This window comes from Alligator mississippiensis, chromosome 2 (genome assembly GCF_030867095.1).
Source record: "Alligator mississippiensis isolate rAllMis1 chromosome 2, rAllMis1, whole genome shotgun sequence".
NCBI lineage: Eukaryota > Metazoa > Chordata > Crocodylia > Alligatoridae > Alligator > Alligator mississippiensis.
Window position 1 is genome coordinate 299,977,679 of NC_081825.1, and position 24,164 is coordinate 300,001,842.

At 47.3% G+C, this 24,164-nt stretch overlaps 1 protein-coding gene across 1 annotated transcript in view; it reads left to right on the plus strand.

Annotated features, from left to right (window-relative positions):
- Positions 1-24,084, plus strand: part of LOC109285218 (uncharacterized) — a 65,759-nt gene extending 41,675 nt beyond the window's left edge. The window contains exon 5 of the mRNA XM_059723404.1: positions 7,038-24,084. Within this exon, the coding sequence (XP_059579387.1) occupies positions 17,596-18,552 (957 nt within the window). The 5' untranslated portion in view covers positions 7,038-17,595 and the 3' untranslated portion in view covers positions 18,553-24,084. The remainder of the gene's footprint in view (positions 1-7,037) is intronic.
- Positions 24,085-24,164: the final 80 nt, after the last annotated feature.

Genomic DNA, 24,164 nt, shown 5'->3' on the forward strand with positions numbered 1-24,164 from the left:
AGGCAGGTGCCACCTGGGGGAGGCTGCTGCTGCTGTGGAGGGAAGCACCAGCCCTCCCCGCAGCCCAGGGACCGCTCCGCATGCTGGCATCTTGCCTTCCCCTCCCTGCCAGAGAGGCAGGTAAGTTCAGGTGTGTGCACAACCCTGGGGTTTAAAGGGCCCTAAATTGAAGCAGTGTTTTTAAAAACCCACCACTTCAATTTAGGGCCTCCATTTCATCTACATATGCCCTATCAGGTTAGTACACAGCCATCTATTTACCTTCACTCCATGAGGTGAGTGGACAGTAATATCTCCATTTTATAGATGGGAGCTTGGGGCTCGGAGATAGCAAGGTGAACAGTATCCACTAACTTTCGGTGTCCCTAGTTATGATGCCAGGAGCCTGATCTAGTAGAGTACTGCATATTCTGTACTACTTTATATATTCAGACGTGGCTGGGAATGACTTCAGTTGCAGCTGTGAGTGAGTTTTTGGTACTAAGCTATGAGTGCTGTTGCACACGTCTGCAAATCAGACCCAGAGTCCAAAGACAGGCACCTTGACAACGAGGGACTCGCCATTCATGACCAATGTGAAACATCTCACCCAGCGTCACTCAGGAGCTCAGAGACAAGGACACAATCCAATTGGCAGTAATGGAAGGAGCAAGAAAGATACTCTAGTGCTTGGTTGACCTGCTCTGTTTGCCCGTTGGCCTGTGGGTGGTCAGCTGAAGAGATGAGACATTTTGCCTCTTGGAGTTTAAAGAGTTCCTGGCCAAACAAACTGCGAACTTGAGTCTGAAGTGCCATCTGTGGGCAGGCCATGCCGTGGGAAGATCTTTTCTAAGAACAGATGAACAGTTTCAGTCCATGGGGTCCCAGAGGCATGGAATGACCATAAAATGAATATGAGCCACCAGTGTGATGCTGCAGTTGGCAGAGCAAACCATACGCTGGCGTGCATCAACTGATGCATCTCAAGCAAAACTAAGAAAGTTATTCTCCTGCTCTGTTTGGCATTGGTGAGGCCGCAGCTGGAGTCCTGCATCCTGTTCTGGGCTCTGCACTTCAAGAAGGATGTGGAGAAGCTGGAGAGAGTCCAGACAAGAGCCACGTGTATGATTAGAGGCCTGAAAAGCAAGCCATATGGACAGATATGGGCCTGTTCAACCTAGAAAAGAGAAGACTTTAGGGGGATTTGGTGGCAGCTTCCAAATATATCAGGGGAGAGCATCAGGAGCTAGGCGAGCAACTATTCACCAAAGCGCTGCAGGGGAAAACCAGGAGAAATGGTCATAAACTCCTAGAAGAAGGTTTCAGACTGGATATAAGGAAAAACTTCTTCACGGCTCGTATGAATAGACTCCCAGCAGGGGTGGTGCAGACATCTACCTGGAGATCTTCCAAAGGAGCCTGGACGCACACCTTGCTGGGTTTTTTGACCCCAGAAGTCTTTGCTGCCCAGAGCAGGGGCTGGACCCGACGATCTCACAAGCCCTAAACTTCTGTGAATCCGTGAACAGAGTGAGTTGTCTTAGCGACAAAATCAGCTAACCACTAAACGAGTTGGATAGCCGTGAGTAGAAGAAGGTGGGTAATAAAGTCCAAAGAAGCCCCTTGGTACTGCTGGTCTGCAGTCAAAAAGGACGGTGGACGCCAAAGGGTTTCATTCAGGCAACGTCCATGAGCAGATGTCAGGGATCAAGGGGTTTTCTTACTTCTGACACACAAGTGATTCCTTCCAAAATGTTGCATGGGCTGAAGTGGCTTGTGATCTCGGTTCCACTCTTTCATTTCACTCATCTGTCTCCAAACACCTGCAGTCACCAACTTGGCTCACCATCGTCACCAAATCCCACAAGAAGCTGTGTTTCGCCTTTAGATGTACGCGGCCTTTATCGGCACTGGAAGCCGGGGTCAGGTGAGGACCTGGGGCCTCCCCGAGTCTGATTTGAGGGGCAAAAGGCTCTCCGGAGGAGGCTCATCAGCTCTTTACCGACAGCAAGGTTAGCAAAGTTTACGGGCTTTGAAACTGTTGAGTAGCTCTTGGCATAGGGGCTCAGCAGACTTGTCTTCCCAGCTTTGGTCTTCGTAGTACGGGGGCAAGAGGTGGCAGCGAAGTCCAGACTGACCCTCCTCAATGCCTATTGTGAGTTCATATTTTCTGTAAAGCCTCGGCTCGGGCACCAGCGTTCCCCGTCCCTCCGACCCGTGCTGCCATTCCTCACAAGTTTGCTTGATTGCTAGGAACTGCCTGGTGTATCATAATTGCCTCCCGAGGGGATCGGCTACTAGGAAAACAAAGCATGCGGGGAGGGGCAGAAGCCACGGGCTCTGTATGCGTGAAGTGTGATTTTTTTTTTCAAAGTCTTGTAATTTGGCCAAATTTGGGCAGATTTTCACAGGGACGGCACAGGCAGTTCCCTTCCACAAAGCTCAAGAATCTCTCCCCCGCCCCCCGTCTTGTTAAACTTTTTTTTCCTCTAAAATAGTTGGATCCTTTTTTTTTTTTTCCTGCTGTTTTCCAAAATTATTCAACCTGAAGCACACAACTGGCATGGAACATTTCAGCCTAAATAGTTAGAGCTTGGCATGATTTTAAGCAATTGGAAATAGGTTCTTGTAATGGGAAGCGTCTGGTAATCTTCATAACAAGCAGTGCTAGTAGCCCCACCTATAATAAGGCCTGTATCCTGCCAAAGTTTACTCACAGGCTTAATTTTAAGAACGTATGTAAGTCTTTGCTGGACTGGGGGCTTAGGTTGTAAACGGATTGCTGTTGGGGGCCAATAAACCAAATGAAGAAAAATTAGGGCTTGATTCTGGCGTCCTGATGGAGATGAGATCAAGAGAAGTGCTTGATAGAGCGAGCTGGAGCAAGAGGAGTTTTTGCTGTGGGAAAAATCCCCGTTTGTAATTTCCTTATTAGCGAATAGCTGTTTTCCCATAGGAAAATTGGAAAAATTAAGAAAGTCTGCAGGAGAGAAAAGAAAAAATGCTTTTTTCCTCCTTTTCTCATTGTTTTCCAACTTTTTCCAGTTGTAATACATTAAGAAAACACAAAGTGGGGTTTCTGACACTTTCTTTCCCTTTCTGACTGTTTTCCAACTGGAAGAAAGTCAGCCTTTTACTTTGCATTACTTTCAGAGAGGTAGAAAGGAAGGGTCAGAGAGAGAGAAAGTGAGAGGGGCTGCTTTGAAAAGCGAAAAGCAACACTTTTGCATCCAGTGTCTTACTTTCTTACTTTGACAATATTTCCCCCTCTTCTCTGGGGACAAAAAACCAGGAAAAGGCAGATATTCCTCACAATTCCTCAATGGAAAATGTTGAAAAAAATCAGAGCTTTATCTTTTCTCCAAATCTTTACATTTTGAATGTTTTTTGTTTTTTTTAAATGAAGCTATATATTTTTTTTCAATGAAAAGCCTTTATTGAAAAAATTGTGACCAGCTGTACTGTTCTGGGAGTGGCGCGGTACTCCGAACGGGGAGCAGAATTTGCCCCTTAATCATTAGATACGATCTGCATAGCATAAATTTGTCACGAGGGTGAGATACCCATAAAATAAAGTTTTAATCTCTGGATAGTCAGAGGAAACACTTTCTCTTTTTTTTCCCCATTTAAATTAAAACAATTTGGACTGTATCCATAATTCATTATTAGGGCTGTCAGCCCACCAAGCCTACCTTTTGCTCCTTAGCAAGGGGCTAGCTTTTCATTTACTTATAGTTCTTCCTCACTGCTTAAAAAGCGGATCAACATTTCTTTTTTGACCGTTTGCTTTTCACCGATTGCAAACGCAGGCTCCGAGAAGCCAGACTGTGATGCTGTTTTCTGCGGTGCATTTTGTGAAGGGCAGACCCCGCACGCTGCCTGAAGAAATGCCCTTTCCTTTGCGACACTCCGAACAGGAACCGTAATGTCTTCTTCCGCGCGGCGTGATGTCAGCTGCCGACTTTTCTGCCACTTTGTGATCCGCTTCAGTGAGATGTTTTCAGATGTGAATTGTGATCAGGCTGGAAAGAAAGCCCCACAGTGAGATAGACCAAAGGAATCAGAAATCGTGGTGGAGGTGATCTCTTTTATTAGACCAACTAGATTTTTGCAATATATATATAGATATAGATCAATATAGATATAGATCTATATTGATATATCTATATCTATATCTATATATTGCAAAAATCTAGTTATATATCTATATATCTATATATTTAATTGCAAGCTTACAGACGAAGGCAGACATCTCCTTCCAAGAAAGCAAAGTTTGAAATGCTCTGGGCTCCCCGGCTCATGTCCCTCACTGAAGGACCGATTCACAAGTGTCTGGGTTGCAGGTCCAGAGCCTGAAGAAAAGGGCAAGTCTTTCTTTTTGTGTACCCACACAAACACTTTTCTCGTGCGTTCAATGGCTGCAGCATGTTAATACACGGGCAGTTAAAATAATGAGATACGTCCAAGACACCTGCTTTAAATAAATCCAGCCATCTATGCAAAGCTCCCCGAGTTCAGGGAGAGCCCCTGAACCTGCATACATGCCTCTGCTCAGCAACATAATCATTAAAGAACAGAAACCTTTCCTTCTAATCCCCCTCGCACAGGAGTACATGTGGATGTTAGCATATTTGGACTGCTTCGCATTCCTTCTTGCCTGCTTTTGAGAACATACTACATTTTAAAACTTGTTGGGTTCTTTCATGTTTTATTTGACCCTATGTAATTGCATTCCTGAAGGAATAACAGGCTCCCACAGTGATTTATACCCTGTATTAAATGTCAGTTTTGAAGAGACACAGTTAGCAGTTTGGTTTAACCTCCTGCCTTCCTCCGTGAGTTCAGAACCGAGCCGCGGCTCAGCTCTGGAGGGGAAAGAAATGAGATGAAGCCAGGCTTGGAGGTGCCACCGAATGCAATGGATTTGCTTTGCGAAAAGCCACCTTAATGATATTCCAGCGAGCCGGCCCTGTTTTTAGCTGGGATTTGCGCAGCTCACGGCCGGCCCCGATTCTTGGCGCAGGCTGGAAATCAGCCCTGCGGAAAAGCACTGGATGCGGTTCTGCTCCTCGGAGCCACCCACTGCTCCGGCAGCGGAGACGCCAACAATGGCCTGTCGCGGTTGGGGTTTTTTTTTTCCTTGCAAAACACAAACACAAAACAAGCAAACAAAAACTTCACCGTGAGTAGTGGGTTTGGCCTCTGTCCCAGTTAAGAAGGCCAGGCAAATAAATTCTCCTTGTAATTAGGAGTTGTTTCTTTGTCTTTATACACTTAACTGCGCAGAAAGAGCCCAGTAGGATAGGTAGGGTACGACTGTTTCAAATTTTTTTTTCCCTTTGTAGGTTTTCTTATGGCACAGTTAACAACTGCTTAATCATACGGTATGAACTAATTATGGGGAGAGAGCTAAATAAATCCTGATGTAATGGCACATCCTCTGATGGCTGCTGGGGGCGGGGTGTAGACAAGGTGTGCACATCCTCTGATAGCTGTTGGGGGGTGTGCATGTGTGTGTGTAGACAGGGTGTGCACATCCTCTGATAGCTGTTGCGGGTGTGTGTGTGTGTGTGTAGACAGGGTGTGTACATCCTCTGATAGCTGTTGGGGGGTGTGCATGTGTGTGTGTAGACAGGGTGTGCACATCCTCTGATAGCTGTTGCGGGTGTGTGTGTGTGTGTGTGTAGACAGGGTGTGTCCATCCTCTGATAGCTGTTGGGGGGGGTGTGCATGTGTGTGTGTAGACAGGGTGTGCAAATCCTCTGATAGCTGTTGGGGGGTGTGCATGTGTGTGTAGACAGGGTGTGCACGTCCTCTGATAGCTGTTGTGGGTGTGTGGGTGTGTGTGTGTGTGTGTGTGTAGACAAGGTGTGTCCATCCTCTGATAGCTGTTGGGGGGGGTGTGCATGTGTGTGTGTAGACAGGGTGTGCACATCCTCTGATAGCTGTTGGGGGGTGTGTGTGTGTAGACAAGGTGTGTACATCCTCTGATAGCTGTTGGGGGGGGTGTGTGTGTGTATAGACAGGGTGTGCACATCCTCTGATAGCTGTTGGTGTGTGTGTGTGTGTGTGTAGACAAGTTGTGTACATCCTCTGATAGCTGTTGGGGGGTGTGTGTAGACAGGGTGTGCACATCCTCTGATAGCTGTTGGGGGGGTGTGCATGTGTGTGTGTAGACAGGGTGTGCACATCCTCTGATAGCTGTTGGGGGGTGTGTGTGTGTAGACAAGGTGTGTACATCCTCTGATAGCTGTTGGGGGGGGTGTGTGTGTGTATAGACAGGGTGTGCACATCCTCTGATAGCTGTTGGTGTGTGTGTGTGTGTGTGTGTGTGTAGACAAGTTGTGTACATCCTCTGATAGCTGTTGGGGTGTGTGTGTAGACAGGGTGTGCACATCCTCTGATAGCTGTTGGGGGGTGTGTGTGTGTAGACAAGGTGTGCACATCCTCTGATAGCTGTTGGTGTGTGTGTGTGTGTGTAGACAGGGTGTGCACATCCTCTGATAGCTGTTGGGGGGTGTGTGTGTGTAGACAAGGTGTGCACAACCTCTGATAGCTGTTGGGGGGGTGTGTGTGCATGTGTGTGTGTAGACAAAGTGTGCACATCCTTTGATAGCTGTTGGGGGGGTGTGCATGTGTGTGTGTAGACAAGGTGTGCACATCCTCTGATAGCTGTTGGGGGGGGTGTGCGTGTGTGCTCGTGTGTGTGCGTGGTGCTTTGGGTGAATCCGATATCTTTTATTAAACCAACTAAAAGAATAGGACCAACTCTTTTGCAAGCTTTCGGGTACCAACCCCCTTCGTCGTGGCTGAGGAAGTCTGCAGTTCTTCTGCGCTCTTCCTGGATGTGTGTTCATGAAATCTAAAAGTAAATGCAGCCTGTATTATACTCTGATGTGTGATTTTGATGGTATTTCGAAGCCCGGCTCAAAAATATGTAACAAGGGAGAAGATAATTGTACGTAAAAGCCTGTTTCCTATGCCCAAGACAAACCTTTCCAGATCCCCAACAACTGTGTATTTCAGCGTCTGACTGTAACTTTATTACTTTCCACAAGGAAAATTCAGCAACAAGAGAGCACTTGGCGTGGTCCCACAAACCTTTGCCCATGTGGACAGTCCTTCCTTGAAGCCGTTGAAATGAGCTGGGCTGGGGTGAGTGGAGTCAGACCCAATGAGCCATTGCCCCAGCGCCTCCAAAGACACTAAGCCAGATCTTCAGCTGGTGTAAATCAGGGGATTTCTACCAGCTCCTTTGCAAGTTCGAAGGTCTGATGGAGCAAGCACTATTTTCTCACTGTGTGGACTGTCCTATACCTAGCACTGGCCAGCTGCAAACCGGCTTCGCTCCAGCATTTGACCTATCGAAGAACGATTTGGGGACAGCATCTAGCAGGACTATCCTCTGGCTTCTGAACACCTGCTATCAAGTGACATATCGCCCAGTCGGCCGGGGAATTAAAACATAAAGTGATGCCGACAGAGGGAGACAAACCCTGCTCCCCGGATGGAGCTGGCGGGATAAGAACTGTGTTGAAAATTTGGTGAATTGGTTCTGTGCCCAAATTGAAAAATTCAAATCAAAATGCATTGGCCAGGAGCGGGAAAGCCTTACTGGGAAAAAGAATAATCTCCGAGTGAACAAAATGTTTTGATCTTAAACAAAACATTTTATTTAGGTTTTTTGGGGGGGTTGAGGTATGACTTTGTTATTTCCTAATGTCAGTTTAGAGCAATTTGGTTTTGGTACGTTGTTTCAAAATGAAAAACATAAACTTTTAAAACCCGTTTTGGATTTTCTCACATGCGGCCACCTCGCCCTTTATGTTTTTGGCTGGAGCAAGCTAACAAATGAACTATTTAACAAAGTAAGTGAATAGTTTTGGCTGCCCTGAAATGGCGTTTCTGTCTCTCAGTGAATAAATTATTTGCTTAAAAAAAACCCCACATTATCAAGACCTAGGGGTGATATCATTCTCAATGATCTTTGCATTCAAACAGGGAGCAATGACAAGTCATAGAGAGAGGTTGATTTTCCTTTTATTTCTGAACACTGTAAAGCAATTCAGTGGCAAGGACCAAACTGAGTGGAGAGGAACTTTTTATATACGGTTCTTTGGGGGAATGGGAGGAGAGAGATGGGAAGAAATGATGGACCTGAATCTTGAACACTTATTCATGTGACCAGGCCCATGAATGCCCTATGAGAAAGGACAACGTGCTTGAGAAGCCCTTTAATTCAAGAAGATAAACCGAGTTTGCCTGTCGGAGCACGCCATTTCTTGTTATCCTGGCTAAGGTTCGGGGATACCTCCTAGGACAAATATATTTCATTTAAACATTGAGCGACTCGGTTTAGACAACCACACTGAGCAAATGCGCTTTTAACCCCCTGCCCCTCAAATTTTCCTTATTCAAGTTTAAAAACCACATACGTTTCCTGACTGTTTTATGTTAAGGTGTGTTGGGAAAAATTTAGGGTGAGGACATAACAATACTCTCTGTCCGTAAGGAAAACTGGAAGACATGGTTCTGTTGATAGTTCATCTACTTTTCTTGCCGATGTAACTACACCCAGCAAGCTGTTGCAAATGGCATAAAGACCATTTCTCCCATTGGCTCAAGGGGATGTTTCATTATCTCTGCAAGTATTAAGTTCAAAGCCCATGAAGGGATAGGAATGTGGATGTTCGGTTATATGTCATTCAGGAAGTTCAGGACTTGTGGCAGCGCTGGAGCGATGCTGTAGATCGACGGTGACTATTTCATGGAGGAAGGTACGGTAGATATTCACTTTGACAGACTAATGAAATAAGGTACCTGTATGGAGCACAAGCTTTTGTGAACCCAAGTTCCCGTCATCAGATGCAGTGAAAGGACAGCATAAAGCAGAGCATGAAGTGGAGTGAGCGATTAGACCACAACCGGTAGGCAAGCAGGGGGGAGATGGAGGGGGAATGCTGCGAGAGGTATATAGTAAAGAACCCATAGGAACAAAGGGGTCACAAAAACTAATCCAGGTAATGGGATAAAAATCCATAATCCCTGTTAAACTACACAGAACACAGTCCAGTCTGTGGTTGATTTCTTCTTCCGCATTTCCCCATTCAAACTGGTTTTACCATTTTTTTTTCTGCCTGAGAACAGCAATCCTGAGGTCAGCTCTGGATGTCCAGGGAGGGGGGAGTATTCTGCCACGGGCTTTTCTCTCTTTTTGCACCTGATGTCAAATCGGGGCTCATTCATTCTTACCCATAGAGATCGCCCGACCATCTGCTGCAGTCCGCAGATGGGCCTTGTGGGCAGGTGATGGCATATGCGATACTCGTAGGGTTGCAGGTGAATGAGACCTGGCTGTTGTGCTCCCTCCTCGTACGTGCAGCGATGCTGATGTGGGGACGCAGCAGGCACTTGGGTCCATTACAAGAACAACCACTCATTTGCTGTCAGTGAGTGGTATCTCAGTATGGCCAATAAATTAACCTTGATTGAGGATAATGAAAAGCCTGCGAGTTTAAACTGCACCAAATGTTGCAATATACGGTGGGCCGGAGCCGTGGCAGAGGGTATGTTGTTGTTGCCTGCCCAAAGCATTCATCTCACCCACTTTAAACTGTAACATTTGGGGGGTTGATTCTTTGCTTCCCAAAATCATTTTGCACATCATTTTTTATCAGGATGATTGTAGGGATGCAGTGAAGTAAAAAAATGCCCAGATTGAGTGATAAACTCAACCATCTTGCTGAGTCTGGGGTGATCGGGAGTGGTTAGCAGATGCATGTTGAAAGTTAAAACATGTCTGAAACCATTGCTACCCGGTCCAGGCCAGTACTATCAAAATTATTTTGGCCTTTTCCAGTTTTCTCTCTCCTGTGATCTTCTACAGGAGTGAAAAGGGAGAAAAGGCATAAAAAAAATGTGTTTCCAGCTCATGTAAAGTATGGCTGAAATCAAATGAGCTTGGCTTTCCGTTCTCAAGAAAGATTTTTGACATTTCACAATCTGCTTTTTTTTTGCAGAGTGCTCTAACATCTGCATGACCCATGAAGGCCATGGAGGCATGACTCATGACCCACCCTTGTTTTGGAGGACTGTTCATGAGAGACCATGAGATCTTGGCTTCATTGGTCTGCCAGATGGCTGTTTTTCTCCTGGTAGATGCAAGGCATTTGGCTATTGGTCTTGGAGAACACATCATTGCCCCAGAACCATCACCTTGCTGAGAAGCTGCACAGAGGAAACCCTTCCCTGTTTGCACACGTGAAACATTTCTCCAGGATTGTCTGTGGCAACTGGGACAAGCCCATGCTGAGAGAAAGGCAGGACTGCTTCTATGCTCAATGACTTGCTTGGCGCTTCAGCTAACTTGCACTAAGAGTTTCCTTTGACCCCACAGTGTCACATGGCTGACGTGTGCATGTGAGCCTATACTGGGTGCATCTCAGACGACTGCTATCTGTGGAGCCAGCAGGTTGCACACCAAGCCTTTGAGAGCCCTTGTGGGGTTTGTCCATCAGCTTGAATGGGAGCACCTTTGTGGGATGGCTTGCCTTTGGTATGTGCTGTCGGATCCTTGCAGCATTTTGGCAAGAGAAGTATTTGGTCGTGTGAGATTCGTGTTGTGGAACAAGCACAGCGGTGACGTGTGGCTGAAGCGATGAGCTCCATTCATCTGAGCTCTTCATGCATTTCTCTGGAGGATGTGCAATAATAAGCTGCTAATCCAAGAGTCCAGAGTCACTTCTCTGAAGTCCTGGATGCTGTTATGGAAATAAGTATCCTTTACATCAAGACCTGCAAATCATCCATGTGCAGTAAGAACTGCACAACATAACACAACACAACACAGCCAGTGGTGGCCTTAGGGCTGTTGGGGTCCTGGGCCACAGAGTCATTTGGGGCCCTTTAGAGGCTTAAATTTGATGACCTATAAGCAAGTGGGACTTTTTTTTTATTGCAATTTCACCTTGCCCTATCCATGACACTGCAATGAGAGTAACTTAATACAATATTGATAATACAAATATTCAGTGTAATTCATTTTTATTTTTCTAAAGTGTGGGGCCCCAGGTGGCTGCTGGGTTTGCCCTCCCCTAAGGCCACTATTGACACAACACAAGGTGTGTCTACACATGCACTTTAATGTGCATTAGCCTATTTTAATATGCATCAAAGCCTCGCAAAAAACCCCATGCTCTTTACCTAATGCACATTATTATAAGCTAACGCACATTTTTCTAGTACCTCATAATGGAGGCACTAGATTTAATGTGCATTAACTGAAAGGGCATTAATGAACGCCTAGACGCGCCCACAGTGACCTTTTCCAGTGGTGACCATTAATTATTTGTGCCTCTGAACAACACAGCACAGTGACCATTTCCAGCTTCTCACGCTAAGGCCTCTTTAAGAGTTGCCCGCATCTTCCCTTCCTAGCCAAGTATAATGATAATTGCAATCAGTATTAATGTAATACAGAATTTCAAATACTTACGAACACGTTTCTAAGTAAGCTAGCTAGTAATGTCCAGTGCAAGTACGAGGTGCCCTATGTTGTCCGTGCATCCGCGATTCTCCTGTGAAACACCAGCACCACGGTCGTCAGGTGGTCATCGGTCATTAGCTCTGTATTAATTCCTGGCACTCGGCTCTCTCCCTTTGCTTTGGTTGTTGCCTGGCAGAGACCTTCTTCGGCAGCGCGGGAGAAAAGGAGGAGAGAAGGAGAAAGACGAGGGAAAATCTAATGCACCGAAGATAATCAAGAACGAAAGCTGAAATGCAACAGCAGCCATGATAAAAGTATCTGCTTTGCACAACGAGGAGCCAATAGCAGGGTGAAGCAGTAGGCTATTGAGAAGGTGAGATGTCTGATGTATCCTGGCATTCATGATGTGGAAGAACAATTCTCTCTGGGAATCCCCATGCACATGTGAAGCTATCAGTATAACATGCCTGCAGCTCTCAGGTTGATGAAAGCCTGGCTTTGGGACTGCTATGGAAAGACCCTTCCCAAAGGACCCGTTGCCAAGTCACTCAAAGTAGATTTGTTTAATCATGTTCGCAGAATTTGAGACCCTCTCGGTGATCGTTCAGAAATCATGGCGAAGTCTCCTACAATTCTGCAGCAAAGGACTGGTAGAAAGGAAAATACTGTGAAGCAAATGAGGCTTCACTGGGTACGAATGACTGTGAAAAGGCTGGAAGCTATTTCACAAGTTTGAGTACTGGATCCAATGTGCAAAGACTCGCTAAGACTCAGGAGCCAGGTCCTGCGAGGAGGCTTCTAGCACCTTAGAGCAAAGCCAGGGCAACCCGGTGCAATAATATGGCTGAAGCGAGACCCTCTTCTGCTCACAGCTTCCAAAATAATTATGCCCTGACTGTGAGCTTCGGGGGTGTGCTTCAGTAATAACCAAGGAAGGTTTCCTTTCTCAAAGAAAGATATAGACACCATGCTAGAAAGCAGACGCAGGGAACTGTAGGATTTTCTTTGAGCGCACTGGAATCACACATTTGAAATCAAGCAGCTTGAGCCTGCATTTTATTGAGGACCCACATGGATGCTGGGTTTTAAATTGTTTCCAAGAAGCTAGCTTTAGGGACATGTTGGCATCCTATTGGAATCCATTGGCCTTAAGGGCTATATGAATAGGACTGGGCTTATTGGGAAACATGTTGACTGGCTGTGTTGTGCTGTGCCTTTAATTAGTGTTCCAGCCAAAAGAGAAGTGAAAGCTGTTATTACAGATGGGATGTGAATAAATGAAGTAGCACGGCACGAGGTTTTGTGACAGGTTCGGAGCCCAACAACACAAGTAGAAAAACACGGAGTGCTTCGGTGGCTCTGGAGAAGAGCCCCATCAAGGGTTGATCTATTGTGGTGCCTTATCACATACCTAAAGTGTTCTTCTGAAGGTGCCTTATCATACGCAGGTGTTGCTGGCAAGAAATGTAATTAGCTATTGAGAAGCATAAAAATGGCACGTTGCCACTTGTGCAAATGAATGCATGTATGTATGAGGCTGAAAATAGTCTCTCTGGAGAAGCGAATAATGTCTGCTGTGCTGCGGGCACTTTTCTGAACCCGTTTGGGTTCATTGCACCTTAACATTTTCCTGCACCCTGATTGCCAGCACCTGACAGAGACCATTGCCACGGCCTCTCCTCTCTTGCTGTGAGCCCTGATGCCTAGGTTAGGGTCGCACAGGAGGCAAATACGCCTTTGTGCTGCTGTGCCGACATTCCCTCAACCTGCTCTGTTCCCTGGCTATGAAAGGCAGGGGCAGTGATAGCAGTGATCTCTCATGGATCTCTCATCTGCTTCAATTAGATTCAATTTATTCAGCATTTGGGGGCAGAGACTGTCTCTCAGTATGTGTATGAACAGCACTGTGCATAGGATGGTCCCTGTCCTTGCTGCCTCCTTTAAGCATGACCATAAAACCATTTCTGAGCTCTTGGAGGAGAAAAGGTGATTAGGAACAGCATGCCTGACCAACCTGAGTGCTTTCTATGATGAGATGACTGGCTCTGTGGATGCAGGGGGAGCAGTGGACATGCTATACCTGGATTTAGCAAGGCGTTTGATACGGTCTCCTACAACTTTCTTGCAAGTGAGCTAAGGAAGAATGGGTTGGATGAATGGACTGTAAAGTGGATAGAAAACACGCTGGATCATCAGGCTCAAAGGGTAGCAATCAATTGCTTGATGTCTAGTTGGCAGCCAGTATCAAGTGGAGTGCCCCAGGGCTTCGGTCTAGGGCCAGTTCTGTTCAAGATCTTCATTAACGACCTGGAAGATGGGATGCAGCGCACCCTCAGCCAGTTTGAAGATGACACCAAGCTGGGGGGAGTAATAGATACGCTGGAGGGGAGGACTAGGGTTCAGAGGGACCTTGACAAATTGGAGGATTGGAGCAAAAGAAATCTCATGAAGTTCAGCAAGGACAAGTGCAAAGTCCTGCACTTAGGATGGAGCAATCCCATGCAACAGTGCAGCCTGGGGGGCCGACCGGCTGGGCAGCAGCTCTGCAGAAAAGGACCTGGGGGTGTCTGTGGACAAGGAATAGGAGCCAGCAGTGTGCCCTTGTTGCCAAGAAGGCTAATGGCATAAGAGTTGACAGCAGATCAAGGGAAGTGATTCTTCCCCTCTTTTTGGACAGTGAGGCTACATCTGGAGTCCCATGTCCAGTTTTGGGCCTTCCACTACAGAAAGGATGTGGACAGATTGGAGAGAGTCCAGCAGAGAGCAATAACAATGATTAGGGGCTGGGGAACATGACTTGTGAGGAGAGGCTGAGAGAACTGGGTTTATTTAGTCTGCAGAAGAGAAGACCGAGGTGGGATTGAATAGCAGCCTTCACCTCCCTGCAGGGAATTGCAAAGAGGATGGAGCTGGGCTGTTCTCAGTGGGGGCAGATGGCAGGACAAGGAGCAATGGGCTCACATTGCGGCAGGGGAAGGTGAGGTTAGATATTAGGAAGAACTTTCTCACTAGGAGGTCAGTAAAGCACTGGAGCAGGCTACCCGGAGAGGTTGTCGGATCTCCATCCTTGGAAGTTTTTAAAACCTGACTAGACAAAGCCTTGGCTGGGACAATCTAGTTGAGGATGGTCCTACTTTGAGTACGGGGCTGGACGAGCTGACCCACAGATAAGAGGAGCATGGAAGACAATCATTGTTGACTGGGAGGGATTGTCAAAGAGGACTAGGGGACCTCCCGAAGTCCCTTCCAACACTAATTTTCTATAAAGCAAATACCAGCCTGTACGGTGATCACTTGGCCATTTCCCTGTGCCATCTGACATAGCAGGAATTAGCACACAATTCTGTTGATCTTTCATTCATTTCACATGTGGCCTTGGTCTACATTGGGAACCAGCATCACTTATTTCCCAAATCCTAAAAATGTGACAAGATTTAAGAAGTGGTCCTTTCTTTTCATTCGCCTGTCAGATATCATAATCAAAATCACTCGAGACACTTGCCTCTCTCGGCATCCAAAACTTAACTGGCTTGTCTTTAGAAGAGAATTTCTGTTGAACGCTGAAAGGTCATTTCAGACTTTCTCCTCTTAGACATTTCCCGACACGGACTTTTCAAGCCACTTCGGAGATGCAAATTGTTAGATAAGCGCTAAGTATTATTTGCTATTATTGCTTTGTTATTGTCTAATTTTGTTCCGATGCTCGGACAGGATTCACTGCTACCCCGTCACCTAGAAAAGATTTTCTCTGTCTTTCATCCTGTCCATTTTGGGGTGTTTTCTGTCTTGAACCAGCAGCGCCTGCTCATGGAAAACTAAGAAGCACTGGAATGAAATAGCTGAGAAGGAAAACGTGAAGTTGAAGAAGCAGAGAGGAAAAATACTTTTGTTGCTTCATCATAGATAATTAGACCAAGGACTTTCTCTAAAGCAGGTCTCCACAATCTAACCATCAGCTTTGGCTTTTGCACCGGGCCGAGTGCTTTACATTGTTAAATGCATTCCATGTTTCAGTAAATGACACCAGGATCCTCAGCAGTGAGTGAGTGATTAGTTTATCATCCTCTTAGTGCAGCCATCTAGATCTTTAACTCTCTAAGCAGGGGCATTTAAAGTCTTGAGAACACCCAGGATCATGCCTGAGGCCTTAGACATTCCCAGTTCAGACAAATCTTTGGCTATCAGGAACGGAGGAAGGTAGGTGAGTCCAGCCTGATAAGGCAGAGTCCATTCTGCTAATGCTGCATGCAAATCAGGTCCGCTAAATTGCAGATAAGCTCCAGGCTTTTTTTTTTTTAAAGAAACTTTTCTTTCCAAGGACGAGCTAACTCATTAGCAGTGTGAGCGGCATAGAAACTACGATGCGTTCAGTAGTTTCAGATTAATCGCATACAGGGCGATTGAAAACCTACATATTGGCATTTCCTGAGAACAGGACTGGTTTGGTTGTTTCGGCCTATCTCCCACTGGGCAGTACAAGTCATAGGTTTGCAAAACAGTTGGTCATGGCAAATGTAGCTGCATTAAGAGGCAATAACCTGGCATTATTAGACCTCAACTATGGAAACATATATGTGAGTGCTTGCCTTTACTGTAACATGGATGGCACTAGTTGCAGTGCACAAGGTTAGGAATTGTACATAAGATTTGTGGGGCCTTAGGGTGCCTGTAAACGTGCCAGGAGGCTGCTCCAATACACTGTAATTACAGCTCATTGGAGCAGACTCAGTCAATCGAGCCTGCTGGAGCGTGCTAATTAGTGTGCTCCCGCCAGCCTCTGCGTCTTGTGTCATGCTTCAAAATGAAGACAAGGGCACTGCAACCAAAGCTCATTCAACGAGCTTTAGTTAAAGCACCCCCACCATCATTTTGAAGTGTGGGGACACTGATACACAAGCCACTGTGACACATTAATTAGAGCAGCTCTCGGAGCCGCCCCAATTAATGTGCCCCCCCACCCTCGGAGCATGCGTAAAATCACCCTTAGTGCTTAGAGAAGAAGCAGAAGTAAGTACGAGCCTTTTCAGAAAGAAAAGGCATGCCTGTAGGAGTTGCCCTGTGTAGAAAACAGTGAAAATTCAAGGAAGCAGATAGATGTCATGTTTTTTTTTTAATTATTTCTATTTGTGTTTATACTGAAGGTTCACAGGGGCCCAAGGGCTAAATAGGAAGCAATTGCGAAGTGTGTCCATGAGCACCCACTTCTGATGTCCAGCTAGCAGGCACCAAGGACACCCCGGCAGTTTTTGCCTTCGGATGAACCAGTTGCACGTTAAGTTTCCAGGTGCTTTGGCTCACGTGGATCCATGTCCCTCTTTCTGCTTCTGCTTACCCATCAGGTTTCTCTCTACCAGGAGGAGGAGGGCTGAGACTCTGAATAGGACCGTGGATGATCTGGGTTCAGCTTGCAGAGGCTTTTGCGAGAACATCACCAAGTTACCAAGGGCCGGCAAGGCCAAATCGGGAACCAGGGGCCTGACTGTCACTTGGGTGAAATGTAGTCACAAAAGATGATTCAGATAGACCCTGTTCCAATAGCCACAAATCCACTTAGGTGCCCAAATTCATCAGTGCCTCTATTTTGGCCTAAAGAAATTCCTAATGGTCTCTCAGCCTTGCTTCCTGAACCTACTCAGAAGTGATCCAGATCCAGATCTAGGCGCCAAGCCCCATTTAACTCCGTGGTGATCCAGATCAGAGCGGAGCGGCCCCTCAACTCTTCCAGTGCCCCCAGTGCATTAGGCCAGGAGGGTCCAGCTCACCCATAGCTCCCAAGTCAGATCCAGGATCAGAGGTGATATGGTGAGCAGCAGTGTGGGGGTGGTTGCAGCTGTCCCTCCCCCCTCTGCCCTGCTAGCCACCAACATGAGTCCACAACGAGACCCTGTAGCTGGGAATTTGGTTTAGAAACCAGAAGCAAAAACAAAAAAGATTTTATTCCTGATTTATAAGCAACCCCTCCCTAATTTCTGGCCCGATTCACGGCTTTTGTGTGGTTGCATTTGCTTCTGGGATTCATGCCCCTCATTTATCAACATGCAAAGGGCATTGCAGGCATGTCCTTGGCAGAGAGATTGCAGGGGGTATGACGCAGGCAGGATGTCTGGGGGTCAGAGGAGGGTTCGAAGGAGATGCAAGAGGCATCTTGGTCCGCAAGAACCGCGCGCATGCAGACCCGAGCCGGCTCCCGACTTCTGGCACCTTTCCCCAGTTTCCTGAATGGCCACCTCCCGGGTCCTAGGGCTTGCACCTGCTACACACAGCGGCCACTGAGAGCCAGCCAGCTGCCTAAGTGCCCCTGCCCACACAGGAAATACCGTGGAAGTGAACTTGAGCTCAAAAGCAGCGTCTCTGTGGTCAAGCCTGCCCGGGCAGCGTCAAACCTGAGCAGCTGGGTGCATATCTCAATCCTGTGGCTCGCTCTAGCCATTAGGCACGACCTCCACGAGGAGGAGGGGGTCCGGCTGCCAGCTGCTTGCGGCTGCCAAGGGCCTCTGAAAGGAGGGAGCTGTGACCGGCAGAGCAGCTCCACTGTGCTGTCTTGGTGCCCGTGCAATCCTGCACCGTCTCTGATCGCCTTATCCCTGGGGAGGGCCTGCGGGGGATGTTGCCTATGCACACGCCTGCCGTCGTGGACTTCGCTTGTGCCTGGCCTCCGCACAAGGATGAGCTTTCCCCTCAGTCTCTCACTTGGCACTCCCTTCCCATCTCAAGTCTCTCTCCTCCTCTCCCAGCTTCCGGCTTTCCCCTTAGGTTCAGACCTGGTGCATCCTAACGCTGTGTCTGTGAACAGCCCCACTGGCTCCAGGAGGGCTCCTTGGGGGAAAATAATGGCCAGATCAAGGTCATATCTAGTCCCTGTCTTTTCTTTATCAGTCTCTCTTCTTCCCTTTGTTTGGCTTTCCTTTCCACACTCCTCTTTATGTCCCTCTCCTTCCCCCAAGTCTTTTCTTCCTACCCTCCTCTCTGCATCCCCTTCCCCCAGTTTTCCAGCCGTCTCTGTAGGCAGCCCCAGGCAGGGCAGTTTACAACAAGCAGGTATAGCAGATGGCACTATTTGTAGCCAGGCCTATGGCATGCACACCTGACCTGCCTGTATACCACGCTGGGCCACTTGCATCTGTTCAGCAGGGAGAGTCACACCATCTGCCTTAGAGAGTATGTAATCCCTTTATCTGGACCCATAAATTGAGGCATAAACCCTCTGGTTGGTGGATAGGCTAAAGCTCTGCTGGCTATTTCTGCGGATCCACCTCCAGGTGTGATGCATTAACTGGTTTCCAAGCACGTGAACCAACTTTCTCACATGCGAGAGGTCGCTTCTGTCGTTTCAAAAATGTCCCATGCGCTATTCCCCTTTGCTGGCCTGCCCAAGGCAGCACACCACTGCCAGAGGCCAGTCTGCTTGCTTTGCATGGTGTTGAAGCACGGCCTAGTCTCTGCAGCAAAGAACCAGTGCTACTGGGCACCTGGAGAACAGCAAAGTTTTTGGTAACTCTTGGTGTAATAGGATGCAGAGCGAGAACTATATAGCAGGCATTTGCCGTAATGCACTGCTTGGTGAGCTGTAGGAATCAAGGGCTCTGCTAATAGGGTTTGGAAATGTTACACTGACTAGCTTAGAGACTTGGCAGCTCCCAGGAACTGAGTCTACCTGTTAATGTTTGAGAGAGTTACCGACACCAACAAGAAGTTTTAACGAGTTCTTCACTGTTCCTGTCCAGTCCAAAATGGAGGCCTTCCTCTCCACATCTGGAGAGCTTGACTTGCTCTTAATCTTGGTCCTATTCCTGTGTTCCTCTGGGGTTTTCTTTTCTTTTTAGAGCTAGGCATATGCTTAAACACTTTTGCAGGTCCCTGGTGGCTCCACTAAGGTCATTCAGGAATGGAGCTGCGTGTGGATCCACCTGACGTGCAGTCCCAACCCATAACCATGAGGCTAGCCTTCTCCTTGAGGCTCCCCTCATTTTTAGCACATCATCTGGAGCACTTTTTAATCCAGAGTATATCTGAAGGATGGCTCCAGAAGACTGCTGCCAAATGCTATACACGGGAACAGCAGCTAAGAGGAGAAAATAAATAATCAGATTCTAGGAAGAAGAAAAGATCAAGTCCAGATTCCCAGCTATCAATGGATGGAGTGGACTTATGCTGCCAACTTTTTTAGGTTACAAATTGGTAAATTGTGCCCAGGGTGATTATAGAGAGGGTGGAGATGGGCTTTTCTCTGTGGCTGTAGAGGACAGGACAAGGAGCAATGGCTGCAGGCTGCAGTAGAGGAAGTTTAGGTTGGAGATGAGGAGGAACTTTCTGACTCCAGGGGGTTTCTACATGAGTGCTTTAATGCACAGTTGCCTAGCTTACTGCGCATTAAAATGCTGTGTAAGAAAACATGCAATTACGCAAATGCGCAGTAAACTAGGCGACTGTGCATTAAGCATCACTTAAAAACCGTGTGCATTCATTACCGTGCGTTAAGGCAGCCTAATGCACATTTCTTTAGTAGCTGGAGGTACTAAACTTAATGCGCATTAGAAAAAGCACCGTAATGCACATGTAGACTCGCCCACAGGGTGGTCAAACGTTGGACCAGGCTGCCTAGAGAAGTTGTGGGATCCACATCCCTGGAAATCTTCAAGAGCAGGTTGGACACATGCTTGGCTGAGTTGGCTTAGTCAGGGATGATCCTGCCTGGAGCAGGGGGTTAGACTAGATGCCCTTGGGAGGGCCTTTCCAGCCCTACATTCCTATAATCCTATGTTACAGACAGAAATAATTGCCCACTGGATTGGGTGAATCTTTCCTGGTATAGGGATCTGCATTGCCTGGATTACCAGTTACACTGGTGCAAACATCATGTCTGTTCAGGGAAGCAAATGAAAGCGGTGTGGATGTTGTCAAAGCAAGTTCATTTAAACGATGCAAGGAGATATGCATCAGGACTCCTGGTAGAGGTGGTATCTCTTATCACACCAGACTCACTCTGCAGAAGCTGAAAACGCTGCTTATTTATTTACATCTTCCCCCAGCGTTTGAAATGATTAAAGCTCCCAGTGTTAAGAGATCTTAAGACACCATTAAAGGACAAAGACAGATAGGTTGGTGCTGCCACGTGGTTATATGAAGTGGTAAATTTGGCATCAGTCCATAGACCAGGGATGGGCAAAATGCAGCTCGGGGGCCAGATGTGGCCCATCAGGCCATTCTATCCGGCTCATGGGGGCCCTAAAAAATTTAGAAAATTAATATTTATCTGCCCCTGGCTGCCTATCATGCAGCCCTCGATGGCTTGCCAAAACTCAGTAAGCGGCCCTCCACCCAAAATAATTGCCTGCCCCTGCCAATGACAGTAAGGAAAAGCAAAGCATTTGAAACATCGGTCTCACAGCAGAACAGAGGCAAAGCCACATATCAGCGCTAGAGGCATCCTAAAGTGGTATTTTAAAGAAGCTGCCAAAGCTTGTGGTCTTCTTAAAAAGTCGCCGTGACTGTGGATCCAAAATGAATCTGCTTATCTCAGATAACCATATGGGCGTGTGGTGTGTGCTAGAAGAATGACATCCTTTATTAGTGCCAGCTACTATTTCAGAACATGAGGAATGCGTTCTCCATATTCTGCTTACTAGTGTTCGGAGGTGAGGCTTTGATTGAGGATGGGAGCGTTTGGTATGGAAGCAAATACACATTCCTAGACGCAATGTTTTCCTTAAATGCCCAAGACACCTGAGTATTTTTCTTCTAATGCTTGATAAAGGAAGCCAAGCAACACGCAAATGATTTTATAGCCGGTGGCGTAAAGAGATGTTGGTTACAGAGTTCACTGGAATTTGAATAACCGCCCTTTAAAAACAATGTTAGTTTTATTGCATGACTTGTACAACAGAGCCTGACCAAGGGCCAGGCGTAGCGCTAGGCTCTGTACGGGCACATCGCAAGACACAATTTTTAATCTTAAAGGAGTTTATGATCTAACTGGACAAGTCAGACAAAGGTATGTCTCAGATGCTCAAAGGGAGCAAGCTAAGTCAGACCAGCTAAGCAGAATCATCCAACCTAGAACAGTGGTTTTACAATTCAGGCATGCAGCAATAGCTACAGTTGAAATCGTACCAGCAAAGAATTGAAAGAAAGCCAGCCTACTCCTGTGATCCTACTCCTTGGACGATCCTACTCCTGTGATCCTACTCCTTGGACGATCCTACTCCTGCAATCCTACTCCTTGGACGATCCTACTCCTGTGATCCTACTCCTTGGACGATCCTACTCCTGCAATCCTACTCCTTTAACGATCCTACTCCTGCAATCCTACTCCTTTAACGATCCTACTCCTGCGATCCTACTCCTTTAACGATCCTACTCCTGTGATCCTACTCCTTGGACGATCCTACTTCTGTGATCGTACACCTTTGACGATCCTATTCCTGTGATCCTATGCCTTTAATGTTTCTGGCTCCCCCAAATTTTACCTCTGTGTCTTTACAGCGTGCCATCCTATGGCAGTGTTTTTTACATACATCCTGTCTATAGACAGTTGTTTCGAAGGACACAGCAACCAGGTGCCTAATTCTGCTGTTATTTGCAACAGTGTCAATCAGGAGAGAATTAAGCCCAGAACGAGAGACTTTATTGTAGAAACGTGGTAAGGGCAGAATCAGTCACCTTTAGATAGCTCAGGCCAAGTGCAAGTTTCCTGAAAGTGCGTTGTGCTGCATGCTCACGGGACAGGCCGGCTTCTGCGAGTTCAGAGGCATCCTGCATACCTCCGGAGGTTTTCAGGATGTTCCTTTTGCCTTTCAAGCATGTGCTTTTGCTATTAGGTTTAGGTCTCTAATTATGAGCTGCCTTGGAAGAAAAGTATCCAGGTCCTGGGAGTGGGTCTTTCAACTCCCTTTGTTTTAATTGACAAGCTTATCCAGTTGAAAGGAAAAGGAGGGAGGGAATAGGTCCTCATCCATTGGAGGCCTCTGCGCCTCTAATTCATGCCATTAAAACATCCGTGACATACGACTTCGTTTTTTTTTTAAGTCGGTTTCTGCTCAGGCACAAATCTGGTGAGACGAGTTTTGCACAAGGCCGATTGTTTGCAAACTTCAGAGCCCCAAAGGTGCAGCTGCTCTAAAAATAACAAGGGAGACGAGAACTGGTTTGGGAAGGTCTCCCTCCGCCCGAGTCCAGAGGCAGGTCCTGAAAGGCTGCCACTGGGGAGACGGGCGATCTTACAAACCGAGCTGGCCTGATTTCCAGAGGTTCGGAGCATCTGCAGCTCCAGCAATGCTGCATCGGGCAAGTTACGCCTAGGAAGCACACAAACGTTTCCCATAGGTTTGTAGGCTGTAAGGCCGGGAGGGACCTCGGAAGATCATCGGGTCCAGCCCCTGCACCAAGCAGGCTGGGATCAGACATTACTACTGTATGCACAATCACCAGGGAGGGCCCAGGGGCTTCTGTGCAGATCCTTTTCCAGATTGGAAAAAAAAGAAAAGCAAAGTGGGGGGTCACTCGGTTGCCTCTGCAGAAAAAGTCAACACATACTGGTAGCATGCAGCACTGCACTGCAATTTGCTCAGCGATCAGCCTCGAGACTCCTCAGATATTGATAGGAAATGTTTTTTAGCAGGGTTGGCAGGTGTATTTGTATGGACGAACCTGTCATCTGATCAGCCTCCTTCGCAGAGTGAAACCCCAACAGTCTCCCGGGTCGATCTCCGGGAAAAGCTGTCAGTCCGGCCCCGCGGTGTGTCCAGGTGCGGGCGGTCCTTGGAAGGCAGCTCAGCGTGGGCCGAGGGGAAAAGGCCGTGCACAAAAAGGCCAGGCCAGCTCTATTGCAGCTTGCAGGCAGGTATGTGGCCAGTCACCTCATCTGAGCCTATTTAAATGGGCTGAATCCAGGGGCCAAAATAAGCCGTCTGCACTGGCCTGTTGACAGCCCTCTGCACTGGCACTCGCTGCTTTGGTCTGGATATGCATCACGTTTGCATGGGCCAAATTCATCCCAGGTGCAACTCCACGCTGACATCAGAGGGAGTGACATCAGGATGCGTTTGCCTCCTTGGGCTCGAGGAAGCGCTATTTTGGCAGGAAAATATTCCAACCCCCTCAGTAAAAGGTACACTGTCTCCATCCAGGGTTATTCTTTTTGTGGTTTGGGGTTTATGTATTTACATCTTAAGGAATCAAGTACTGGGTTAAGCAGCAAAGCTTTCCCCGTGACTCATGCTCTTTAATAACTAATAAGCGGCTCCAGCACACCAGGACTGCTCACAAGGGCCTGTGCCACACCGGCCTCGGCTGGATTGCTATCCCAGAGCGGCCTTCCTCTTACACAGCGTTGCATAAGATCGGTGTAACCCTTTGCAAGGTGGTTAAGAGAGGGCAGCTCGCTAGCGGGGGATGCAAGGTGCTCTGGAAGGGGATGAAATTGCTAGGGGAGAAACGCTCCGACGAAACGTGGAAATGGGGTGTTCGTCACCAATGTGAGCGAGGTTTCCAGGCACAGGGGGTGGAACATCGGAGCTCGGCTCCCTCGTGCCATAGCTGTTGTGGGTCGGTTGCTTTTCCCGATCTGGAGGACTGTGTTAAAAGCCGGACACTTACATAAACGTTGTTTATAGACTGGAAAACCGTCAACGAAAATGTTATTTCACTCGAGGAAGGTGCACAGTGGCCCCTTGGAAATTGTTTTCTGTTGTTAAACCCCCCC